General features: G+C 43.8%; 1 protein-coding gene and 2 pseudogenes across 2 annotated transcripts; all 3 read left to right on the top strand.

Moving 5' to 3' along the window:
- Nucleotides 1-333: 333 nt before the first annotated feature.
- On the top strand, nucleotides 334-1,214 carry LOC146558536 (uncharacterized; annotated as a pseudogene).
- A 154-nt stretch (nucleotides 1,215-1,368) lies between these two features.
- On the top strand, nucleotides 1,369-2,563 carry LOC146558537 (E3 SUMO-protein ligase KIAA1586-like; annotated as a pseudogene).
- A 1,525-nt stretch (nucleotides 2,564-4,088) lies between these two features.
- Nucleotides 4,089-27,236, top strand: pak6b (p21 protein (Cdc42/Rac)-activated kinase 6b). Of its 2 annotated transcripts, none has more exons than XM_085247992.1 (11): nucleotides 4,089-4,224; nucleotides 6,661-6,774; nucleotides 8,745-8,831; nucleotides 17,853-18,104; nucleotides 21,676-22,233; nucleotides 22,535-22,978; nucleotides 23,051-23,184; nucleotides 23,571-23,697; nucleotides 25,471-25,596; nucleotides 26,005-26,139; nucleotides 26,437-27,236. In XM_085247992.1, the coding sequence occupies exons 4-11, from the start codon at nucleotides 17,898-17,900 to the stop codon at nucleotides 26,602-26,604; spliced, it is 1,899 nt and encodes a 632-aa protein (XP_085104118.1). In that variant the 5' UTR covers nucleotides 4,089-4,224; nucleotides 6,661-6,774; nucleotides 8,745-8,831; nucleotides 17,853-17,897; the 3' UTR covers nucleotides 26,605-27,236. The 2 variants fall into 2 exon arrangements, with proteins under 2 accessions (XP_085104118.1, XP_085104117.1); XM_085247991.1 differs by having other exon boundaries at nucleotides 8,745-8,822.
- The last annotated feature ends 44 nt before the right edge of the window (nucleotides 27,237-27,280 follow it).

Below are 27,280 nucleotides of genomic sequence, written 5' to 3' on the forward strand. Positions count from 1 at the left end.
TTGACCTTTCTTAGCAATTAGAGACCAAAATGATCAGTAGTTATTGAGATATTAGAAAAGGTTGTGGCTATGCAGCTTAGATCTGTCTTGGATAATGACAGTGTACTCGACTCATTTTACTGAAATTGCTCTTTGTTCTCCAGCGGCAGTGATGCAGGAGAGTGTTTGGTTCTGCTGATGTTGGAGCTGACCTTTTGATACTGTCAACCACCATAGTTTGCTCCATAGGCTGAAATGCTGGTTCTGTGTATCTGGGTCTGCTTTGCATTCTACATCAACGATACTTTTCTGTGGCCGTTTCTAGTCATAGGTCCTTGTCCTCTTCTCTCAGCTATGGTGTGCCACCAGGTTTTGTACTGGGCCCCATATTGTTTCTGTTATACCTGTTATATCACACATTCTGAGTACCTGCAAATTGCAGATGAATATCCAACTGTGACTAACATTGTTCTGCATACAGGGTCAAATGATGTGTCCAAACAACAGTCAGAGGTTCTAAAACGGGACTTTACTGGATTATTAAATGCAGTAAATTCTCTGAATGAAGCTGTATTCATCAGTGGACCTGTACCGCCCGTCAGGAGAGGAGAGATTCAGCAAGTTGTTTGCACTAAATAAATTGCTTATATCACCATGTGCTGACCACTCAGTGCATTTTATCAACAATTTTAATATTTTTTTTTGGGAACGAAGGCATTTGTTTAAACAAAATGGATTTAATTTTAACAAGTCAGGCATGCAGCTGTTTCAACTTGTTTTACTCCATATGTCATCCATCTGTGCTTGGTGCCAAGGCTAAGATAAATGAGGAGCTATCTCATAGGGAGGAACAAACAAAGCTTGAGGAGGAGCTTCATCTGCCCCCACCTGGAAAGAGCCTCAAAAAGGAGAGCCTTCAGAGGCAAGAAGAGGGGTCCTTATTTGTCTCCAACGCTCTCAACAATACCAACGACCAGGACCAGAGACCACGACCTTCCCCAGCCCCCCAAACCCCTGACAGGTCATCACCCTCCTCCCACTCCTTTACTCCCTCCTCCCTGCACCTGAATTTCACTGAGGAGATGATGGAGTGGGTCAATGCTGGACTTGGATCTACTCCCCAGCCCAATCCCTTTTTGTCCCCTATAAACCCCCCACCAGAGCGGCCTAAGGTTCACCATCGAGCCCCGCTCCCAACAGAGCAGTTGAAGTTACATTGTGTGTGTTTTCTCTAAGGACAGTACGAAAACATTAAAGAAAGGGGGGGAAGAAAAGCCACCTCTTTCCTATCGGTGGAAAACTGCACCATGTCGATCAATTAATAACACTCACCTTCCTTCCATTTCCAGAGTGTAACATCCAACCATCTGTGTAAAATCCGAAATTCCCATGGTGTTGTTCAAAATGTGCTCTGGCACAGTGCTTTAAGTGGGCCGGTACGCGCCGGTACTCAGTACCGCCACTTCTAAATATAGCTCTTGAGAGTACCGCCACCTCTCCATGCGCCCAGAACGTGCTTTTAGCGTACCGGTACTCTCATTTGCACATCTGTTATAATCGTTTGGCTGCGCTGCCGCTTTTCAGAGCGCCCTTCACAAGCACGCTTCCTAATTCGTCCCATCGAGAGCATAGACTACATTAGCCATACACCAATGTCTTTTACAAGTGAAAAGCGCATGCGTCGCTTTTGCCGTTGTCATGTCAACAACTCAACGTGGTCCGGAGAGTGTGTGTAAAACGCGTAAACAGCTGCTCGGTTAAAATACAAAAACAATGAACACTTAATATGCTCTCCTGGCTTCAGACTCTGAGTAGTAAAAGAACAAGGTCAGAATCAGAAGACTCGCTGGCTGACACCCCACCAAGCCAGAATGATATCGCTGCAGGTCAGACGCAAGCTAATGAAAGCTGCACTAGTGCCGCAGCCGCGGACGACGGCACTTTTTGCGACGACGAGGACGAGAATGACACCATTTCTACCGATGACAACAGCCGCGTTAGCGAGCATGAGTGGCCAGAATGTTGGTCCCAAGCACAAGTCCGGTATTTCTCCACAAATTACAAGTGGCTGATCAGCAGAAATCAAAAGTTGGGTTGTAGTGTGTGTAGTCAAGTTTGTGCTCGCGTGGACATGCAGCAAGGGCAGAGAGTGTCGCAGGAGTGGAGTGGGTGCTTAATCTCGTCTTTTGGAAGGGACAAGGCTGCACAACAAAACTCACTACGAAAGAAAATAAAAGAGCACAGAGACTCAATTTATCACAAGAAAGCAGTTGAAATAAAAGAGAAGGCAACACAAAATACAATGCAAAAACACATTGAAGATATGAGAAAGGCTGACTACGCTTCAACTTGCAATGTGTTTAGAACAGCTTATAAGATTGGCAAGCATGGGCGTCCCTTTACAGACATGCCAATAGATGTCCAGTTGCAAGTCTTAAATGGTGTCAAGATGGGCAGAGTTTTGCACTCTAATAACTCATGTGCAAATATACTGGATCACATTGCAGCTGAAATGAAAAAGAAGGTAGTCAATGACATAGTGATGAATGAAAGAAAATTGTGTGTGCTCATTGATGAATCCTAACTGCTCCTGCAGAGGCCTGCATGTGTCCAACTCAGTGTTCCCAGTGAACTGGTCATCTTTGGTGGACCTGGAGCTCCAGCAGGAGATCAGGGTAGTGCAGCTCAAGACTCCGTCAGTCTGGGTCTCCTGGAGCCGACTGCACCCCCACAGCTGGTACACACAACTGTCTTCTCAGCAAAGAACCCACCTCCGTTGCTGGGCTTGTGAGTGTGCTACCATCTCACCTGTCTGTACCTTCGAGGTGGATATGGTGGGCATGGCTGAAAGTGTCCATCCCTTACTGACTAAGAGCAGGATGAAGCTTTCGAAGGACGCTGAAGGCTGGATGGTGGAGCGTTTCAGAGGAGATGAGGCCAGGTGCTCACACAGGTTGATTAAAGCTTGATTCATCTTAATCCTGAGCTGAAGTTTAAGTACAGCTGTCTGCTTACTACAGTGATATATACACCCGAATGTGGAGGAGGCTTTTCCATTTGTTACTGAATGCTGGCAGCCGCTCCTGTCGGAGCTGTCCGCTCTTTACTGCTGAAACTTTAACTCCTCCTCCCGCCCACCCATCTACCTGCTATTTTATTTCTAACTTAATAAAGAGGCTTTTTATGTCATTTTCCACTGTCTGCCTCATGTTTGTGCTCCATTATCAAAAACGATGGAAATCAAAATCAACCTTGACCATCAGAGGGCGCTGTGTCCTTCTGGAGCACATTCTCTGGTTAATCCGGGTTAACTGCGATCGCATACCGGACCAGTGGAGACGAGACGCCCACATCTGAGTCTTCTTCCACAAACTTTCATGTCAGAGAAAGATTTTCGAAGAGCATGCGGTGAAAAGAGCTTCTACCGTTTCGTGACGTGATGATTGCAGAAGTTTGAATTTCTTTGAACCTTGGAAAATAAAAGTTATGCTACTGTGAATATATTGATCTCAGGTGTTTTTAACCTTTGACCCTCACCCTTCACCTTAGTTTAACAAAGAATAAAATATTAGACTATTGTAAAACAAATCAGCAGGTACACTAGGTGATTTTGGTGTCATGTGACTGAGTTGAACTAAGAAGGCGAACCCTGGTGTAGTTGGCACACAGTGTGAATTAAATCTTGTTAAAAGCACAGTGAACTGGCTTTACTGGACCCCAAACTGGTTCCTTTAGCGGTGTAAGTGTGAGAAGCAGAGTTCAGAGTGAACAGAGTGTGGCGGTTTGAGTCACGTCCTCCCCCGCCTCAGGGCACGGCGATGCGTGCTGCAGCCTGCATGCTGACACAGACCTTGCCTCCCCTTTGTCTCCTCTGCTGCTTTCATGGACTCGTTGCTGTCTCAAAGCCACTTTTGATGGTTCTCTTCCAAAAGAAGTCACATGATCACCTGTGCAGTCAGAGACGGTCGGATGACCTCAGTGTTCATCTGTGCGCTCTGCTTTTATTCACACATCAACTGATATGTTTTCACTTTGCTGCTGTGTTTCGTGTCAATAAAGCTTCTTCGAATATGAAAGACTCAAACTCCTCCCCCTCCACCTGAAACCAGCTGAGACAAGGACGAGCGAGGTGGGGGAGGGAGGAAGACAGGGTAGGAGGAGAAAGAAGAGGAGCAGCAGAGAGAGAGAGTCAGTCCAAGGAGGAGAACAACAGCAGGAACCGACTCACCTGGACTTCGCAGCCAGGTGAGCATGTGTGTGTTTTGAGTTAAATTAACTGATTATCTACAGGCCGCATTGTCTCTTTCTAGATAACGGCGTCTGTCAAATACCAGCACTGTGGCTTTAAAGTTCTACAGTTCTTTACAGAACCCGGTTCTTAAGCTTGCATGAGGACCTTTACCTTAACTGTGAATAACATGTTGGTATCACCAGTCTGATTATGTATAAATATTCCATTTCTGTAAATGATCCAGGTTTAGGTTCTTAGTAGAACTCTTATGAGACAGAAACAGGAGGAGAACCCTCGCAAAGGTTCCTCATGGTACTATAACCCCTGTGGTTCTGAGTGATCCTGCGTTCATATAAAAGTGTTCTGTATAGAACCTTGCAAAGAAACCTGCAGAAAGAATAACTCTGCAGAGACAGTTCAGGTTGAAAGGGTTCCACTCTAAAACTTTTACCTAAGAACAACCTTCACGTTACTCGGGGTTCTGCAGAGGCTCAGTCTGCTGGTTTGTCTTTATTCAGTCCTTATGCAGCTTTAAAGACTCAGAACACACATGTTAAATCAGACAATATTTGAATGGAGTTTGGTTGTAGCAAAGAAAAAAATTCTGTTTAAAGTTTGGCCTCACACCTGACTGTGTGTGTGTGTGTCTGGTGGGGTAAACTGATCTTCATGAATGGTGGTTCGGTGTGGAAGTGTAACTGACCTGGGAACACCTGCGTGTGTCCCTGACTTAAAAAAACACATTAACACACACGGCCAATGAAGAACCATCAGTTAACCAAGAAGCCAGAGGGGTTTGAACCTGGACCTTCATATTGTGAGGCAACCATGCTAACAGCTATAGTGTTTGGTTGCTCTCTGTTGTTGCTGAGGAGCTTCAGAGGTGAGTGGGTGTGAATCAGTGGAGATGTGTCGTAGACTGATGTCTCAGTGTTTTCCTCCTGCTTTCACTGCAGACTTTGCCATATCCAGGCTTTTACACTTGGAGACACACAACCACTCAAGCCTGTGGGCAATCTAGAGTCACCAGTTAACCTAACCCCACTAACAGCATGTGTTTGGACTGTGGGATGAAGCTGCTGTGAGGCCACAATGCTGACCACATAAAAGTAAAGAATCTAAAATAAAATACAAGAAAATAATGACAGTTATTAAAAAAAGCTGAGTAGGATATTTTTTAAAGATGTCCAAAAAGTGTTCAAAACCAGCAACAGACTCTTTACAGAAACTGGAAACACTGCAGCTTACCGTGTTTGTTGGGAGCAGTGATGGTTATAAAGTATTGAAACAAGTGCAAAAATACAGCTCATAAGGTGGAAACTGAGTTTCACGTTTTTAATGACCCTGAAAGTGAATCTATGCTGTGAGCCGTTTCATCCTGCAGCTCCGTGTCAGCTTGGTGAGGATCTTCAGGAAGAGTTCCTCAGGCTTCTTCTTTGAAAGTTTCTGCCTTTTGTTCTCGGTCAGAATGATCTCACACTGCTTCAGTTATGGTGAGGTCCGGCTCTGATCACTCCCATGCTGAAACAGGAAACTGCTGTCAGTCAGATGTTTCCAGATTTTCCTGCATGATGGATCATCAGTTTATCAAAGATCTCCAACACCACTGACTGAACTGCAGCTGAAACTATGACAGAGCCTCCACCGTGTCACAGATGGCTGCAGACTCTGTGAAAATGGTCAGGTACAAGGACTGAAGATGAGTGAAAAAGCAGCCAAAGTCCAAAGAAAAACTTTGAAAGACTCAGAAGGCTGCAGGATTCTTGCTCATGAGCACTAAAACGTCAAGGAAGCCAAAAAAGCAAAATATGAAGAAATGAGGGGCATGTCGACTTCTGCACAGTACAATAGTCAGTGCAGTTTAACTTTCCTTCATTCCAAATGGTAAAGGTTTATATCGTTTTGTTTGAGCTCATCATTTTTATGGTGCTCTTTAGATTTAATCTTCTTTATTTTGCCTTTGTTTTATATTTAATTTTGTATTACTGTTTTTATAAATTTGTATGCTACATTTTATTTTCATTAAGGTTTTTCTGTTAATTTTATATTTTTGTTTTTATTAATTTTTTATTTTCTTTATATTCAATTTTATATACATAACATTATTTTTATTGTATTTTCGGTGTAGTTTAATTTAGCTTTTTATGATTTGTTTGTTTTTTTTAATTATAGTTTTTAAGTTTTAAAGAAATTTTATTTCATTGTTTTAGTTTATTTGAAATGTTTTCTTAAATGTGTAAAACTTTTAATTTAACATTTTAATAATTTTTCTTTAGTTTGTTTTTATTTTTATTTATTTTAATTTCATAAATGAGTTGTGAACATTAACATATACAAATTATACTTTTTAAAGAAGTCGGTAGCATTAAAGTTGTGCTCGAACATGCCTACATGGCTATGTGTAACTGGGTCACCTGACTTCTTGCTGTGATCTGTCATTGTTCCTGCAGCCACTGGGGGGCACTGTCTCTGGTAAGCCTGCCTGTGCATGGGGATGAGTGCAGTTCCAGTCAGACGAGGAGCCGTGGCGGAACTGTCTGGTCATGTAGAGACAGTTTCCTCAGGTATGTCAGCGAGCCAGCCACACCCTGAAAACACAGCTGCTAAAAACACCTGGAATCAGACCAGCACCAACAAAAGCTTCGTTCACACATCTGCAAAAAAGAGTTTTCCTCCAAATCACGTTGAGGTGTGCACACAGAGAATATCACAGGGTTCAAAGGTCACGGGGATTCCCAGAAACAGTAAAACGGTAACTGCTCAAACATCCTGGACAGTTTAAGAGGCCAAAGTTTAGCAGGAAACAGTCAGCTGACTCTCACTGGAGGTAAACTCGTGAAGGAAGAAGAGATGCCGCTGAAAGCTGAAGCTGATTTTACCCATAAGACACCAGGATTTTTTAAACGCGCGCATGGAAAAGCAGCAGCTGTTCGGGGTGGTGCAGAAATCAAAATGTTAATATTCACGGAGAGGTATTTACATTTTATGAATGGGATTACATCGATTGTTTTGAACCCTTTCATCAAGCGCAGGATGAAAGCTTCCAGAAAGAGCACCCCCTATGGGAGAACGGCAGGTGGGTCATGACAGAGCTCCACAGTGGAATAATAGGGAGTTTATATTCTCCATTTGTATTTTGCTTACGATGTGGCGCAGACCACACAGCTCTGGATTCACCCCTCCCTTCGTTATACCTGCAGACAGTGTGTCTGTATCTCTGAGCCATCTTCAGGAAGTGTTCTCCAGACATGTTGGAGGACAAACTTCTTCTGTGGATGCTTCAGTAATGCTGAGCTCCAGGCTGGGTGGAGGCTGGTTCACTAACCTGATACAGTGACAACATCTGATTGGAGGAGTGCTCTGTTGCTATGGAAATGTTTAAATTAAATTGCAAGCTACACAGACACACACACACACAGGTGAAATGCTGCCCCTGGGTTAGTTTTATTGATATATCACAAATTCATAACAACAGAATCTCAGGGTACTTTATATTGTAAGGTAAAGACCAATAATACAGAGAGCTCACCCCCTATGAGCAAGCACTTTGCCGACAGTGGGAAAGAAAAAATCCCTTTTAACAGGAAGAAACTTCCGGCAGAACCAGGCTCAGAGACGGACGGGGAACAGGACAAAGACATGCTGTGGAAGAGAGCCAGAGATTAATAACAAGTATGATTCAGTGCAGAGAGGTCTATAAACACATAGTGAGTTAAGAAGAAACATCCAGTGCATCATGGAAATCCCCCCGCAGCCTACACCTATTGCAGGATAACTAAGGGAGGATTCAGGGTCACCTGGTCCAGCCCTAACTATATGCTTTAGCAAAAAGGAAAGTTTGAAGCCTAATCTTAAAAGTAGAGATAGTGTCTGTCTCCTGTATCCAAACTGGAAGCTGGTTCCACAGAACAGGGGCCTGAAAACTGAAGGATCTCCCTCCCATTATACTTTTAAATACTCTACTAAGCCACCTGTACAGGTTGGTAAGGCCTGTCTGTGTATGTACTGGGTCAACCATTGGCTCCACCCCTTGCCTGAAACATAAACAGCTGGAAGGTGAAAGCTGATTAACAGCTCCTCCTCCTCCTGTTTGCTGAGAGGGTGCGGAGGAGGATGTGGAGCAATCTCATCCGGTCAGTCAGAGGAGGAGAATAAATGATAATGGATTGGATTTATATAGCGCTTTTCAAGGCACCCAAAGCGCTTTACAATGCCACTATTCATTCACTCTCACATTCATACACTGGTGGAGGCAAACTACAGTTGTAGCCACAGCTGCCCTGGGGCAGACTGACAGAAGCGAGGCTGCCATATCACGCCATCGGCCCCTCTGGCCAACACCAGTAGGCAGCAGGGTAAAGTGTCTTGCCCAAGGACACAACAACCAGGATAGAGAGCCCGGGGATCGAACCGGCGACCTTCCGGTTACAGATACGCTTCCCAACCCCCTGAGCCACGGTCACCCCATGATGATGATATTTGATGAAGAAGAGGAGCAGGCTCTGTGCCTCATCATCTCTCTTGTTCCCTTTAGGCTTAGGTGGAGTCATCTGATCAGCAGCAGACCAGACCCGGTTTTACCTGAGGTGGAGAGACACCAACTCACACACAGGTGAGACAGGTGTGTATGTGTGTGTGTGTGTGTGTGTGTGTGTGTGTGTGTGTGTAGCGCTTTGCTTTCAGACCATTTGGGGACACTGTGCTCGGTCCTCACTGGTGTGATGTGTGATGAAGATGAAACTGGTGACACGTTTCAGTTGTTCATCCAGGTATGATGAAGGCTGCACACACACCCTGCTTATTCTTCAATTCAAACTTTATTAACACAAATGCAAAAGAATGCATCAATGAAAACAAACGTGACATAAAATAATTTTTATAGCAGCAGAGTGTATTATTATTGCTGTTGTTTAATAATGATGATGCAATTTAACACGGTTAAACACTGAGTATGAATCCTTGTCCCCAGTTGGGCGTTTACATCCATGACACATAAATAGAATTACAAGTAAAATTTAAAAAACTTAAAACCACAACAGTCTAAGAACCAAATCTACAATAAACACACACTAACCAGGAAAACAGAACTACCAAAAATAAACAAAGTTAATAAAACTGCTGCTGCTCTGACTTTCAGCTGGCCGTCATCACTGTGAGAGGTTTAATACGTGCCCATGCTCCGCTGTAACCAAGGTCACTGTTGAATTTCACTTCCCACAGCTCATTTCATTTAAATTCTTATCCGGTTGTTCAGTCTGACGTCACTAGCCGTGTCTGGGTCTAAACTCCGCTGCAGGTCCATATATCAAACGATCACTATGGCATTACTGAGAGTTGAAAAACTGTCTAAAGTCTTTCATCTTTAATAAAATGATCAGCGTTCTGCTCTACCAGGTGTAACAATTGAGTTTAACATCCAGGCATCCATGAAAACGGAATTTATGACATTTAACGGAGTTAGAAGTTAGCAGGGAGTTAGCTCGCTAGCTTCTATCTAAATACAATATAGCATGTCCTGACTGCGGGGTTTTGGAAACAAATTAAAACGTACAGCTCTGCTATCACTTCCAACATAAATGAAGACAGAAAACTAAACAGCAGTGACGTTTGTAGGGTTACTGAAGTTGGGCTAGCTGGTGTATAATGGTGTGCTACGTGACCGCTAGCGACACAGCTATGTTAGCATAATATAAACAAGCTAACTTTTTTTCCACTCGATAAAAGTTAACGTGAGTGTTCTCGGTGGTCAGGAACAAATGTAATCGCATGGCAGGATGCTGTAAAAGGACCAAACTTCAGCCAGGAGAAAAACTGAGATAATCCATCCACAATACGAGGTTAGTCATTCATATACTGCTGCATGGGCTGGGCTGTAGTTACATCCTAAGGTTTTAAAAACTGAGCTTAAATAAACGATTAGTGGTAATAAAAGCCGAGGGAGGTCAACAGTGATCACTGACTGTTGTAGGAGCTTTTTGAGATCAAATAGAAGAAAATACATAACATTAATCATGTTAACAACACAAAAGCCATATTAAACGCAGACTACTTTAGACCCGGAAGTAGGATTCGTCGCGTCATCACTGAACAACCGGATTGTTTAATTTTATTTTCGTTTTTAACAGTTTTCATGCTCCATTCATCCATCATCATCCACCCATCAACCAATCCATCCATCCATCCACCCATCCATCATCATCCATCCATTCATCCACCCATCCATCCACCCACCAACCAATCCACCCATTCCACCCATCCACCTATCCACCCACCGACCAATCCATCTATCCATCCACCCAGCCACCTACCCATCCATCCATTCACCACCCACCCATCTATCCACCTGTAATGTTCTTATTCCTCTATGAATAAAACATCAAGAATTGCTCCTGGTGCTAGCTTCAGCTAGCTGTTTATTATTCTTTCTACAACGATCACTTCTTCTTCTATTCTGTATATCTTATTGATTCCAGAGCGCCCCCTGTGGGTAGCTTCAACCATAGCAACTATCATTACATCCCCTTTCCAAACAGTGTTATAATAAGCACAATTACAAAGAGAACTGTTACTCTGTAACATCTGAACATTCTTGTCTAACATTCAACATGTTATAAATTGTGCAACAAACTACATTCAGTAGTGTTCTTTTTTTTTTTATAACCAAAAGTTGTAGCACAAGTCAAACAAAATAAATCCAAATGTATACCTTACATCTTCCAGAATGAACCAAATGAATCCCATACAGCCCTCAAGCACATTAGAACTCTTCACCTTTGACAACTTGAACAGTCAATAACACATAACTCAGCAGGTCTCAATTAAGTGTGAACAATTACTATTCTAAATGAATTATTATCCGTTATTTACCTGTGATTTATTATTATTAGTATTTTTTAACAATTCTTTACCACAACAGTTCACACTTGTTCTATGAGCCTCTCTGTAGGTTTCTTAGGTCTGGTAGACCTTCTCAGTATCTCAGACATTGGGGAAGGTGAAGGAGGCTCACTGTGGTGCTCAACAGGGTTAGCACCTCGTTGTTCAGTTCCAGTCTCTGTGTCCTGATGTTTAACATCCTGTGTCTTTAACAGACTTCTCCGGTTTCTTCTTAACACTTGTCCATTCTCTGTCTGAACAGCAAACGATCTGGGCCCTACTTCGCTGAGAACTGTTGCTTTTTTGTCCCAGAAATCTGGACCTGCAATCCTCACAACATCTCTTTCCTGAAGCGGTTCCAGACGCCTTGCAGTTTTGTCATAGTTCCTTTTCTGTCTGTGCTTGAGTTTCATCCTTTTGTCAGTCAGCTTGTTGTCATGTGCATTGTCATTTTCCTTGGAAATGTGTGGAAGTGTGGTGCGGAGCTTGCGATGCATGAGTAGCTCAGCAGGTGATGCCCCACACTCCAGGGATGAAGCTCTGTAGCTTAGCAGAGCCAGGTAAGGGTCGGTCTTACTGTCTCTTGCTTTTTTGAACAATCTCTTTACTATTTGGACTCCTTTTTCTGCCTGTCCATTCACTTGGGGATACAAGGGACTAGAGGTGATATGTTGAAATCCATATTGTTTTGCAAAGTCACTAAATTCTCTACAGTCATATTGTGGACCATTGTCACTGATGACACACTGTGGAATTCCATGTCTGGCAAAAAAGCCCTTCATGTGTGTGATGACTGACTGTGCTGATGTACTGGAAAGCTGTGCCACTTCTGGATAATTAGAATAGTAGTCAATCACCAAAACATAGTCCTTGCCATCCAGATGAAATAAGTCCGTGCCTACCTTTTGCCATGGTGCAGTGGGTAGATCTGCTGCCAGTATTGGCTCTTTTGTTTGTTTATAGTGATGTTTGAGACATGTTTCACATTTCTGTATCATCTCCTCAATATCCCTGTTGATGCCTGGCCAGTAAACTGCTTCTCTCGCTCTCCTTTTACATTTCTCCACTCCAAGATGTCCTTCATGGATACGCTGAAGCATGTCCTTCCGCATGGATTGAGGAATGACAATCTGGTTTTGTCTCAGCACCAGTCCATTAGCCATGCATAAATCAGCTCGCACAGAGTAGAACCCTGGACAGACTCCTTTTGACCACCCATTCTGTATAAGGTGGGATACTTTCTGCAGCACTGAATCTTTTGTCGTCTCCTGTACAATTTGCTGCAACATGACATCTGATGCTGGGAGTGAGGCAGTTACCATGTTTACATGTGTTTCAGCCTCCTCGGCTGTAGTGCTGACTAACCTGTCACCACTTGGTGCTGGCGCTCGGGATAAAGCATCCGCGAGTACGATATATTTCCCAGGCGTGTAGATCAGCTCAAAATCATAGCGCTGCAACACCATCATCATGCGCTGAATTCTGGGTGACATGTCGTTGAGGTTCTTTTTTCTGATCGAGATGAGAGGTTTGTGATCAGTCTCTGCTGTAAAGGTTGGTAATCCATATACATAGCTGTGAAATTTTCCACACCCAAACACTAAGCCCAAAGTCTCTTTTTCAATTTGAGCATAGCGTTGTTCAGTTTCTGTCACTGATCTGGACGCATATGCTACAGGTTGCCACTTGTCTTTGTTCCTTTGGAGCAGAACTGCTCCTAAGCCATCTTTTGAGGCTTTGATGAATGTCAGGACCGGCTCTGTAGTTACAGTTTCCTTCAATTTTTTCCACTCTTTCTCATGCCGGGCCGTCCACTCAAACACTTTGGTGTCCTGTAGCAGCTCCCTTAGGCATGCTGTCTTGGAGGTAAGATTAGGAATGAACTTACCCAGAAAGTTGATCATTCCCATTGCTCGCAAGACACCTTTTTTGTCAGTGGGTGCTGGCATATCCAATATGGCTTGTACCTTTGACTGATCAGGTTCCACCCCTTCACTTGTAACCTTATCTCCCAAGAAGGTCATCTCTGAAACACCAAAGAGGCACTTGTCTCTATTCAGTTTAAGTCCATTCTTGTTAACTCTCCACAAAAGTTTCTCCAGCCTTTCATCATGTTGTTGCCTTGTATTTCCCCAGACTACGAGGTCATCTATGTAGACTCTGGTGCCTTCCAGCCCTTCGATCAGGGACTCCATTGCCCTGTGGAAGATCTCTGGTGCTGATTTAATTCCAAATGGGAGCCTCAAGAAACAGTAACACCCAAATGGCGTGTTAAAGGTAGTGTACCTGCTGCTTTCTGGGTCTAGCCTCAGCTGCCAAAATCCATGTGATGCATCCAGTTTGCTAAAAAACTTAGCTCCTGCCATTTCACTCATTATTTCCTCTCTCTTAGGGATCTGATAATGCTCTCTTTTAATATTTTCATTTAGATCTTTAGGATCAAGGCAGACTCTTAAGGCACCTGTATTCTTTTTCTTGACACAAGTGATAGAGTTCACGCAGTCTGTGGGCTCTTCCACTCGTTCAATGACACCCATTTGAGTCATTCTTTCAAGCTCTTTTTTCAAACTTGTCTGTAATGGAGCAGGCGCTCTCCTTGGGGCATGCACCACAGGCACGGCATCATCCTTGAGCTGGATTTTGTAGGTGTAAGGCAATGTTCCATGTCCTTTGAAGACTGAAGGAAATTTACTGATAATGTCTGAACTTCCTTCATGCCCTTGGTGTTCCACTCTTTTCCCTTGTTTGGCTTCTTTCATGGTGTCAGTATTAATCTGATAGATCCTCTTTACTAGTCCCAAGTCCTCAGATGTTTTATCTCCTAAAAGTGACTCGTGTCCATCAGGCACGATGGTGAACAAAATGTTATGCTGTTTGCCTTTAGCTGTCACTTTAAGTCTGCATCCTCCTTTTGTTTGTATTGGCTGGTTATTGTAGGCCCTCAGCGGTGTGACTTTCTCTGTAAATCTTCTAGGCTTCTCAGTCAGTGCCTTGAAATCCTTCTCGTTGATCAAGTTAGCTTTGGCCCCTGTGTCAATTTTAAATGTTACCAATGTCCCATTGACTAACAGTGGAGCAGTCCATTTATCATCTGTGACTGAACTAACACTTTGGCCAGTGTTATGTCTTGAAGACTGTGCATTGACATCTTCTTCATGTGACACCATCTTAATGAAAAATGTTTCACTTAGATCATCACTGTGTCTTCCTGCACAGTGTGTATTTTTTGTCCCTTGTTTTTGGAGAGAGACATTTTTGCATAATGGTTTTGTCCTTTACATTTTGCACATTTTTTTCCATATGCGGGACATTGTTTTGGTCTGTGTTTCTCTCCACATCTCTTGCAAGTGAACATTTCATTGTCACACGTTTTGTTTCTGTTGTCGTTGTTTTTGAATTTACTCCATGGCTTTCTTTTAATTGACACTGCATTCACTGCCTCATTTTCTTGTTGCGCTGCTCCTTGAACAGGCTCTCTAAACGTCAGTACATGTTGTCGTGCTAGCTCACTGGCTTGACTTATCTTTATAGCACTTTCCAGCATTAGTTCTGTTTCTCTCAACAGTTTCTCTCGGAGCTTCTTCTCATTAGTTCCAAACACTATTTGATCTCGTATCATAGAGTCTCTGAGATCACCAAAATTGCAGGACTGAGCTTTGATCTTGAGGTCTTTGAGAAAAGTATCAAATGACTCACCCTGATGCTGTAAGCGTGAGCGAAAGACGTATCTCTCGTATGTTTCATTTTTCTTTGACAGACAGTGCTCGTCAAATTTCTTCATGACTTCATCAAAGTTATCTTTGTCCTCGGGCTGAGCAAACACAAAAGTGTTGAAGACCTCTATTGCTTCTGTGCCGGCGATGGTGAGCAGCATGGCTATTTTCCTTTCATCTGCCCGTTGATCCACTCCGACAGCTGCAATATACAGTTTGAACTGCTGTTTGAAAGTCCTCCAACTTGCATCCACGTTTCCAGTCAGTTTCAACGGACTTGGCGGTTTTATTGCATCCATCTTGTTGCGTTGCTTCTTATTCTTAACCCGTCTCCTGGTACCATGTAATGTTCTTATTCCTCTATGAATAAAACATCAAGAATTGCTCCTGGTGCTAGCTTCAGCTAGCTGTTTATTATTCTTTCTACAACGATCACTTCTTCTTCTATTCTGTATATCTTATTGATTCCAGAGCGCCCCCTGTGGGTAGCTTCAACAATAGCAACTATCATTACACCACCCACCAGCCAATCCGTCCACCCATCTATCCATCAATCCATACATCCATCACCCATCCCGCAGAGGGCACTCCACCTTTTCCGTGGCCACTGAGTTGGAGATGCTGATTTTCATTCCAGCATCTTCACACTGAAATGTAAACTGTCCCATAATGAGCTCGAGGTGTTAGCCTGTAGCAGAACAGACATCCTGAAGTCACCAAAGTCTCCACCTTCACCTCCATTAATTTACTGCACCGGAATTTCTATCCATTAAGTTAATTCGTTCATTAGTCTTTTTAGTTATCAAGTTGTAGAGGTCATTCATCTGGATGAACATCTCAGAAGATCAGATCAGGTTTTGGAATAAAAACACCTGAACCAGAGCCAAGTGGGAATCTGAGTTTCACCAGTACTTCATCAGTACTTCCCCAGTACTTCATCAGTACTTCCTGATATTGACAAATTGTCCTTTTGGCTAGGCGTTCAGTGCCGAATACCATTTCATATTTTGTTTTGTTTTGTTGAAACGGGTCGTCCTTCATTTATATTTCAACCTAAACTCTGAAACTCTCACATTAGATCACATCGTCTTAAGATATGATAATGATGTCGCCAAACAGGATTTCTATTTTCCTTCTTTTCCGAGCTGGGCTACAGGAGGATGCTTGTGTGACTGCTTTTAATTCTCGTAAAATCTTTATGTTCAGTAAATTTGAGCTTGGGATTGAAAACCAGTACTAAATACTAAAAACCATAAAATCTTTTTTTTATTCAGTAACTTGATTGTAAAATGTTCCAGTGGACAAACATACAGAGACTTTTCTATAAGATGATTATGTCTCAGGCACAGAAGGACATTAGGACTGTCTGAATGTGCAGGTATGGTTTCTGCTGCCTCACCAGGTGATGTGGCAAAACACACATGACTGCCTAATGAGCATAGAGCTGGCAGCTGGCCAGCGACTGATGTCAAAACATCTATTTTGGTTCACAGGAAACATGTTTTGGTTGTAGTTAATGATCATAACCTTGGCATGCAGGAACTAATCCACGGATCAGATTGCAGTGACACAAGAATCCAGATTAATGTTGGATTAACCTGAAAGCTGAGTCACATCAACACCAACGTTCTGATGACACAGACAGCATAGTTTCGTGTAAAACAAAAGCACAACCCTAACCTCCCAGGCTATAACTCTGGCTTTTTTTTTTCACTTTTAGATTATAAATTACAGTCAACCAACCACTTTAATAATAATAATAATAATAATAATGGATTGGACTTATATAGCGCTTTACAATGCCACTATTCATTTACTCTCGCATTCACACACTGGTGGAGGCAAGCTACGGTTGTAGCCACAGCTGCCCTGGGGCAGACTGACAGAAGTGAGGCTGCCATATCGCGCCATCGGCCCCTCTGGCCAACACCAGTAGGGTAAAGTGTCTTGCCCAAGGACACAATGACCAGGACAGAGAGCCCGGGGATCGAACCGGTGACCTTCTGGTTACAGATACGCTTCCCAACCCCCTGAGCCACGGGCGCCCCCCACTTTATTAGGTACAGCTTTCTACTTAACTGGTTGGAGCTCCTTTTTCCTTCAGAGCTGCTTTGACTCTTCATGGTTCAGATTTACAAGCTCAACAGGCACCTGGTGTGGTCTTCTGCTGCTGTAGCCCATCTGCTTCAAGGTTCAGAGATGCTATTCTGCAGTCCTTGATTGTAACGAGTGGTTATGTGACCTGTTTTCTCTGTTCCAGACCTTCTCTGTAAACTCAGAGATGGTTGGTGGGAAAATCCCAGCAGGTTGGTGGATTCTGAAAGAACTACGCTATATTCAAAGTGACTTAGGTCACCTTTCTTCATCATTCTGATGCTCAGTGTGAATGCCAGCAGGTTGTGTTGATCATGCCTAAATACCATGATGGTTGACGATGCATATGCACTAATAACGATCGTATGAACCCAGTGCCGTGGCTGGTGAATGTATACAGAGTCATGGGAGCAGACTTAAAAGCAATTGTTTTGAATGTGAAGTTCAGATGGATGGTAAATGTAAAGCTTTAGTTCAGGTTTTTCTTACTAGCATGTGCTGAACATTTAAGCCTGGAACAGTTGCCCACCAAAATAAAAGCATGCTGTGTTTAGTAACGGTTACAGGAGCACTGGATTCATTCTGAACAACAAAGCCTGATTTAAAAACACAGGTTGAGCCGATAATCACAGCTCCGAGCTGGTGGCCAGTGCCATGAGCACATCAGAAAATGTCAGTTTTTGTTGTTCTGAATAAAGTTTCAGCAAATCGAAGCTGCAGAGTGACTCAGAGTCAGTTTCAGGTCAGCGCCCTTTTACTCATGCAGCCAGGTGAGATTGTCACCTGGGCTGTTTGGTCGGTTTCTGAGAGGGAGGGTGAGGTCATGTGACTCTGCTCAGGTAACTCACCTGAGCAGGAAGAGGTGCTGTCAGTGCTCTGACTCCCTGAGTGTGAATGTTTGCAAGACGTCCATCATGTCGCCGTCTGATTGCCAGTATTGTTGTTGTTGTTTCCCTCAGCTCTCACTACCCGGCTTGTGCCTCTGCCTCTACGCCTCCGTGCTGATGTTCCAACGCAGGAAGAAGAAGCACAGGCTGGAGATCTCGGCGCCACAGGACTTCCAGCACCGCGTCCACACGTCGTTTGATGTCACCTCGGGATGCTACGTGGGGCTGCCGCCGCAGTGGCAGAGCGTCATCGACACGCTGAAGAGGCCACGCCCCCTGGTGGACCCCTCCAGGATCACCAATGTTGAACTAGGACCCAAAAAGGTGGGATGGATCATTTCAATAATCTCTCAAGGCTGCTGTAAATGTAATGGACCTGTGTCTGATGATCAGGTACCAACGCCAGCATGATGACGGATCAGTCGAATGTATTGATTGCGTATTTGCGTGCGCTGGTCCAAGCGGTGCGTCTCATTGAACATCAGAAAGCTGATGAAGAAGCTGATTTATTGATGAACAGCGACATTAACGACAATCACAGCTTTCTGCATAGATCAGAACCAATCTGAAGTACCTTCAGGAACTTTCCTAGAGTCGGGTCCTTCACAGTGACTCTGCTTCCTCGTCATGGATCACCATGTAAAAACGTCTTTACTGTATCAATACTTCCTCGGGCACCGGTTTAGCTCAGTGGGATGAGCAGGAGACTATATGCCATATGGCTGACAGCCGACGGCATTTAAAACAAAGGAATCTGAATCTTTCAGCTGCACCACAAACACAAACTCTAAATCCCAGAATAAACTTCCTCATTCCTTCTGTCTGCAGCAGCAGTCTGAAACAAGGTGTTTAATCTTTAGTTCAATTTGATTAGTACCAACTCAAAACTCTGGAGTACTTGGAGTTTTTTCTTCTTTAATATTGTAGCTGTAGTTCATCAGCGAGTACTCATGTATTATATACCTGTATCACCCGCAGTTCACGCTAAGCTCACCTGGTAAACCAGTAAAGCTAATGTAAACATGACATCGTCAGTCATTGTTTTTGTTCTCTGGTAGGTAAAACTTCTTGTTAAAATGATGCTGATGCATACATGAAAACATCAATACATAAACAGGTGAGCAACTGTGTACTCACCCATTTTAAAAGGTTTAAATGGTAAATGGCCTGTATTTGTATAGCGCTTTTCTAGTCCCTAAGGACCCCAAAGCGCTTTACACAACCTGTCATCCACCCATTCACGCACACATTCACACACTGGTGATGGCAAGCTACATTGCAGTCACAGCCACCCTGGGGCGCACTGACACAGGCTGCCGAACACTGGCGCCACCAGGCACTCTGACCACCAACAGTAGGAAACGGGTGAAGTGTCTTGCCCAAGGACACAACGACTGAGACTGTCCAAGCTGGGGCTCGAACCGGCAACCTTCCGATTACAAGGCGAACTCCCAACTCTTGAACCACGATCGCTTAAAGCAGTGGTCCCCAACCCCCGGGCCTCGGACTGGTACCGGTCCGTGAGTCGTGTGGTACCGGGCCGCGAGAGTTGAGGCTCAGGTCTGAAATGTATGGTTTTCAGGGTTTTTATCGGTTTTCAGCGTTATTTTGTCATCGTTTTTATCGTTAACTCGGTTTTCCTGGGTCTTTTCACGTGTGTTATGAATAAATCGTCTTTTTTTCTGTACCGGTACTAGTTTTATTTTGTTGTATTTATCCGCGACACCTTAAAGGCCGGTCCGTGAAAATATTGTCAGGCATAAACTGGTCCGTGGCTCAAAACAGGTTGGAGACCGCTGGCTTAAAGGGCAGGCTCACAACATCACTTTCTCATCTATTTATTTAGTTGATTATTAAACATTGATTTTAAATGGCATTTCATATTTTCAAACCAAAAATACTACTACTGCTACTAGTAATAATAATAATAATAATAATAATGATATGAAAAGTTGAAAAATGCTTCAGCAGATGATTTTGGTTGAAATCATTCTTTTTTATGTATCCAAACAATAATTTTTATTTGTTTTTCTTCTGGAGATCACCTCAGATATCTTACAGATTTAAGGGTCATGGTATTATTATTATTATTATTATTATCATTATTATTATTATTATCATTTTTATTATTATCATTAATATTTGTACTAGTAGACGCAGTAGTAGTAGTGGCAGCAGCAGCAGCAGTACTAGTAGCTGTAGTATAGTGCTCAGAGTTCAGGGATGAGTTCCCTGTCCTACTACCAAGAGAGTTTCGGATGATGTGAGAGTACCAAGAAGGTGTTTGTGTATCTGGACTGAGGAAAGAGGATGAGGAGACTAGGTGATGGAATAAGGAAGTACAGAAGGTATTCAAAAGAAGATATTAGCAAAGTAAAAGGGGGACAGTCAGAGAGATGAAGGAAGTAGGCAGATGTACAGCAAAGAGAAAAAAGAATGGGCTTATAGTGAGCTGTATGTAAGGAAGACAGAGTGAGTAAGAGCAGAAATGTGCTAACGATTGAAGACACTGCGACGAGAAAATGGAAGAATTCAATTCAATTCAATTCAATTCAATTTTATTTATATAGCGCCAAATCACAACAAAAGTCGCCTCAAGGCGCTTCATAGATACAGAGAAAAACCCAACAATCATATGACCCCCTATGAGCAAGCACTTTGGCGACAGTGGGAAGGAAAAACTCCCTTTTAACAGGAAGAAACCTCCGGCAGAACCAGGCTCAGGGAGGGGCGGCCATCTGCTGCGACCGGTTGGGGTGAGAGAAGGAAGACAGGATAAAGACATGCTGTGGAAGAGAGACAGAGGTTAATAACAGATATGATTCAATGCAGAGAGGTCTATTAATACATAGTGAGTGAGAAAGGTGACTGGAAAGGAAAAACTCAATGCATCATGGGAATCCCCCGGCAGCCTACATCTATTGCAGCATAACAAAGGGAGGATTCAGGGTCACCTGGTCCAGCCCTAACTATATGCTTTAGAAAAAAGGAAAGTTTTAAGCCTAATCTTAAAAGTAGAGATAGTGTCTGTCTCCCGAATCCAAACTGGAAGCTGGTTCCACAGAAGAGGGGCCTGAAAACTGAAGGCTCTCCCTCCCATTCTACTTTTAAATACTCTAGGAACAACAAGTAGGCCTGCAGAGCGAGAGCGGAGCGCTCTAATAGGGTGATATGGTACTACAAGGTCATTAAGATAAGATGGGGCCTGATTATTTAAGACCTTGTATGTGAGGAGCAGGATTTTGAATTCAATTCTGGATTTAACAGGAAGCCAATGAAGGGAAGCCAAAACAGGAGAAATATGCTCTCTCTTTCTAGTCCCTGTCAGGACTCTTGCTGCAGCATTTTGGATTAGCTGAAGAAGGACTCTGAGCTGATCAATGTAGAAAATGAGAGAGAGAAGGACAGATGGACAGTTAGTGAGGACCTCAGGAAGTGCGGAGGATTAGAAAGGAGGAATCAAAGGCAGGCAAATGACGCACCTGTGCAGGTATGGGGAGGTCTAGGAGAGGGCGGTGGGTGGTGAGAGGATGATGAAAATGAAGAACAAATCTACCGGGTCTGAGAACATGGTGATGTGCAGTACAGAGGGATGAAGCCGATGATACCATGAAGACACAGGAACGAGGTGTCCAAGGTTAAATCGATAGGTGAACAAGCAGCAGTGTGCATTCATGCTGAGGAAGAGCTCTGCACATGTGATGTTTGCTCTGAGAGGGTCGATGGAGAAGGTCAGGAGGAGCTTCACTGAGTCTTTGTGGATCAGGGAAAGCAGATGATTTGCTGCTAAGAGAGGACGTGTGGTCCTGTGAGGAAGTCTATAAGGGTAGTGCAGCAGTGTGGTGGTGCTCTGAGCCGTTGGAGTTACTTTGATTTGTTTTGGTTTCTTCTGCAGACCATCGTTCGTGGCAGCTTCATCGGCCATGGAGACTACATCAGTCATGTGATCTCTGAGTTGACTCGTATGTCGGTCAGCAGTTCCAACTCTCTGCGCCGGAGCAGTCCGTCGGCACGGAAACGTGCCCGATCGATGGGCCGGCTGGGAGAACTGGCCGAGGACGAGTCGTACCAGTACGAGGAGCTAGGTCACCGCGGCGGCAGTGTGAAAAGTGGTGGGAGCTCTACCTACTGGCAGGACCGGATACGACAGGTGCGCAGCGACAGCAGCAGCCCCAAACTGAATGGGGCCCTGCAGAGAGCCAAGTCTACCTGCCAGGTGGATTCCTCGTCTGAAACCACACCCCTTAAACTAGACAAACCTCAGAGGACAGGTGAACCAAGTGGACTGTACGCCCGCAGTGAGGGGGCGGAACTAAGAAATAGGACAGCTTCCTACACTGTGGAGACCAATAGGCACCAGGTGAGGCTAAGACCAGCTGTGGGTCACCTGCCTGACCTGCTGTTCTCATCCAGAGAAAATTCAAGAAGACCGCATTCGTCCTACGACCTCCAGGTGAAACTCAGTGTTTGGATCACTTCCACCATTTTAACAAATTCATTAGAATGAGTCTGCTGAGGACAGACCAAACCATGTGAAGCTACACAAACTAACATCAACACATCTGATTAGAACAAGTATAGGAAATGGCTCGATACAAAATGCAGATATATTAGCTTAGGATAAATACAGACTATAGAAATGTAAATAGCTAGCATAGCCTGACCTGAACAGGAAGAAACCGCTAGCACAGAGTAGCATAAAAAGGGGAAACACCTGAAGCTTTAACTCAGTGTCTCTTCTTTTTCTCCATCAGCTGGCCTCACCCTCCTCCCGCCTCCTGCCTCCTCCTAACAGCACCAGCAGTCCCATCATCACAGGTAGAGCTGTATTTCAGAGGCTGCCTCGCCCATCCTCTGCCTTTAATGCTCCTATCAAATCTCCAAACTTAACAACTGAGGACAGCCCCTCCCAGCCCCACTCTCCCCCAACCGGCTCCCCAGGTCACGCAGTCGCCTCCAACCAGCAGGCGGGGTCCGATGGCGGTCCTCCAAAGGTGACCCATGAGCAGTTCAAGGAGGCACTACAGATGGTGGTGGACCCTGGCGACCCGAGGATGACTTTGGAGAACTTTGTGAAGATTGGAGAGGGGTCCACAGGCGTGGTTTGCATCGCCCGGGAAAAGTACAGCGGGAGACAGGTGGCTGTGAAGATGATGGACCTCAGGAAGCAGCAACGGCGAGAGCTGCTCTTTAATGAGGTACAGGTGTGGTGAGGTGGGTGAAGATCTACCTGTTTGCAGTTTGACTGATCTTCATTTCATATGTCTCAGGTGGTGATCATGAGGGACTACCGGCACCAGAATGTGGTGGAAATGTACCGTAGCGCTCTAGTGGAGGATGAGCTGTGGGTCATCATGGAGTACCTGCAAGGTGGCGCTCTAACCCACATCGTCAGTGAGACCAGGTGAGCTGGAAGTCTCTCAGGTGTGTCGTCTGGGAGATGTTCTCTGTGTTCATGGGGCGATCGTGGCTCAAGAGTTGGCAGTTCGTCTTGTAATCATAAGGTTGCTGGTTCGAGCCCCGGCTTCGACAGTCTTGGTCGTTGTGTCCTTGGGCAAGACACTTCACCCGTTCCCACCTACTGGTGGTGGTCAGAGGGCCTGGTGGCGCCAGTGTCCGGCAGCCTCGCCTCTGTCAGTGCACCCCAGGGCAGCTGTGGCAACAATGTAGCTTGCCATCACCAGTGTGTGGATGACTGAATGTAGTGTAAAGCGCTTTGGGGTCCTTAGGGACTAAGTAAAGCGCTATACAAATACAGGCCATTTACGATGATGTTTCTGCGTGGTTCAGGTTGAACGAGGAGCAGATAGCGACAGTCTGTGAGGGGGTCCTGCGGGCGCTGTCTTACCTGCACTCTCAGGGTGTGATCCACCGAGACATCAAGAGCGACTCCATCCTGCTCACCCTGGACGGGAAGGTAACACCCTTCTTCTTCTTTGTGACACATCTTTGACATTTACAGAACTTCTTAAAAATTAAACCTGGATTATCAACAGATACAGAGAATTCACACAAACTTGTGTTTATCACATAATGAGTACCCTAAACCCAAAAATGCCTAATGACGACCATCTCTATCTTTTTAAAGTTTGACATTACAGTTAGGCAAAGCTGAGTGTTTGTGAGTTTTTATTTCTAAAATATTAAAAATTTTATAAATTATAAATACTAAAAAATACTAAAATAATTAAAGACCATTTATAATCTCAAAGATAGACATGTACCAATATATGTCTGTCTTTGTCTGATTGATAAGAGGTTTCTAATCGTTTCCATTAGAGTTTGTATGACTGCCAGTACTACTTTACAGTAAGGAAAACAACTTCTGCTGATAACGAGGATCAGGCATCTTTTTTCCAGATTATTTATGTTATTAGTTAGTCAAAACTCAAATGCCAACAAACTCAATAAACTGATCTGCAAGGCCAATAAAATGTGTTATCCAAGTTAAAATGGCCATGAAACATTATATTATAAAAGCCAGTCTAAATCATGAAGCCCTGATGTCAACTGTCCCTGATGTAACTGTGAAGCTGGATTCAAGCTGGAAGTTAAAATTTTTTGGAACATGTTCAGAGTCTAAGGGTTATTTTTGTGCAGCCCCTGGCTTCAACAATGAGTTTATGGTAAAAACAATGATATACTGTCCACTTTCACTCTCTGTGTTATCAGCAGTCAGCGGTTCTTTGTTGTTTGGCTAGCTGCAATGAAATAGGAAATCCACTTGTTGGTTGTCAGAGGTTGCAGAACACTTTATTAATAAGGACAGGGTGGAGGAGAACCTGTTTAAGTTACCAGACGGACAATCTGGAATCCGACACTCGTCTCGTTTCCTCTTCTAGACAGGTGTACCGCGCTGTGCAATCAGCTGACGTCAGCACAAAACTGCTGCTGACTGATTTTTAGTTTCAGTGTCCTTATTTTCCTCTGAGTTATCAGTTCTGTCACTAGTTAGCTAACATAAACTAATGTGAGTCTATTAGCTGCAACCAACCTAGTGACATCATATTCTGTACTGACAGAAGATGGCGCTAAACACATTCTAAAGTTAAACATGTATACCTTAAATTCAGCTTCACAGATAAAGTTACATTTGGCAATGTATGAGAGCAGGGCTCAGTGGTGTACATTATACATGTGGTGTTTCATGTCCACTTAAAGGACAGTCCTGGAAAGCACCTCCCAGCCACTCCATAATGCACTGGCCAGTCACAGTAGCATCCTCAGTGAGAGACTTGAGTTTACCCATAATGCACCACTGAACGACACAGGACATCATTCCTGCCTGTGGATATCTCTGTACAACTCCTCCATCTAAAGCACCGCACACAGTCCAATACCTGCACACCCTCTGCAGAGAAAATAACCGCCAGTATGAGGGACACCTCAACTTGAACTCTGTCTATATTTAATTTTGTGTATATTAGAGCTATTTGGTAATACAATATTTTGCATTATTTCATGACCTTTAACTTGTTAGTTATGTCCTTGCTGTCTTGGAGAAACTGTGACCACATCATTTCCTCTGGGATTAATAAAGTATTCAGATCCTGATAACAGTGACTAATCAAGCCTCAGTCAGATATGACTGAAATACTGCTGAGCATCGGTCACACAAACAGCTGGAAAAGGATTCTCAGAGGTTTTCTGTTAGTAAATCTATGAAATTCCTTCTTGGATCCTGCTGCAGATCAAACTGTCCGACTTTGGTTTCTGCGCTCAGATCAGCAAAGAAGTCCCAAAGAGAAAGTCTCTGGTCGGGACCCCATACTGGATGGCTCCTGAGGTGATCGCCAAAATGCCATATGGCACCGAGGTAAAGACAGCACATGAAGGATGTTCCTGCCAAATAATTTAATGAGTCGATTAAACCGGTGGAAAAAAGCTGGACAAGTCTTAGGATAAGTCTTAGAGTTAAACAAAAGTCCAAACCTCAGTTTGAACAAGGTTAAACAAATATCACATTTATATTTACAGTAACTGATATTCACAGTTCTCAGTAACCAATCACAGTTTCACATGAAAACTAAGAAAAACATCAAATAGTTACGTTTCTAGGTCTTATTTCAAATTAAAATGGTAAAAAAAAATGGCCTGTATTTGTATAGCGCTTTACTTAGTCCCTATGGACCCCAAAGCGCTTTACACTACATTCAGTCATCCACCCATTCACACGCACAAATTAAAAGCATGCCTTTGAGGTCTGACCATTTCCTGTTTTCAGGTGGACATCTGGTCTCTGGGAATCATGGTGGTGGAGATGGTTGATGGAGAGCCACCGTATTTCAGTGACACGCCCATCACTGCAATGAAGAAGCTGCGAGACGAAGCAGTGCCAAGTGTCAAGAACGTCCAGCGGGTCAGACACACACACACACTTAGTTTTATTTTTATATGGAGTGAGGACCCGAGACCTGAACATGCTTTGAGGACCAACAGACATACATATAAGGGTCCTTCTAAATTTTATCTGTCACATCTTTGTTCTCATGTAAGTTAAATCTGAAAACACAAAATCAGATTTTTTCTGAACATCAGTTACTAAAATGCTAATATGCTGGTTGTGGGTCGTGGGCCCAGATTAGTTGTAGCATTTGATGATGATGTAATCATTCATCCTGACAGTCGTTGATGATGTCACTGTGTTTGTCTCCAGGTGTCTCCCGTGTTGAAGGACTTCCTGGGCTGCATGTTGACCCGTGACACGCTGCAGAGGAGCAGCGCCGCCGACCTGCTGGAGCACCCATTCATGCTGCAGGCCGGCTCACCACGCTGCCTCGTTCCTCTGGTGGAGCAGTACCGCAAACGCATGTCACTCTGCTGAACACCCGAGACCCATCTGAAGAGGCTCGCCCGAACCCAACCCTGATTCCTCCGAAGACATCTGAGGCTCAGCTGGGAGACTCTTATTGTGGCTCGGTTGCGCATCAGCTCATCTCTGATTGGCCAGACTTGCTGAACAGCTGTTGGTGCTACTCTGGGGCGAGTGTTTTTTAAAATGGAGAATTTAAACTTTAGAACATTTCAGGCTCCTTCATGTTTTCAAAGATCCTAGTTTATACAGCATTTCAGTAATTTTACAGCCGACGTCAAACCTTTAAATCACAGATCAATAATAATGATCAGCTCAGAGCTGTGGGTGCAGAACAGCTTCAAACAAACAAGTGAAAACAGACACGTTCGTTTCAGCAGAGCCGGAGATGATCCTCTGGCTTCAAGAAGTTTCTCTCTGTATCAGAGCCAATAAACAACCAATAAATTGATCAATGCTGCTCAGCAGAGATCAGCAGAGGGTCAGCTCTGGATTTAAAGCTCTTCATTGGGAAAAAGTTTTACCCCGTGAGGATGATGATGATGAGCTCTTCCTCCCATCGATCGGTTTATTTTGAAGCTTTGCACAGTTTCAATGTGACTTTGCACAAAAGATGCAGATTAAATTTTTTTATTTAACCTTTTTGTCTTTTTCCGTTTGTCTCTTTGTTGAGTCCTTTAAATATTTT

The sequence above is a fragment of the Mchenga conophoros genome, linkage group LG15 (genome assembly GCF_057382185.1).
Source record: "Mchenga conophoros isolate Kocher_MC1m ecotype Shallow Benthic linkage group LG15, M_conophoros_male_GT1.1, whole genome shotgun sequence".
Taxonomy (NCBI): domain Eukaryota; kingdom Metazoa; phylum Chordata; class Actinopteri; order Cichliformes; family Cichlidae; genus Mchenga; species Mchenga conophoros.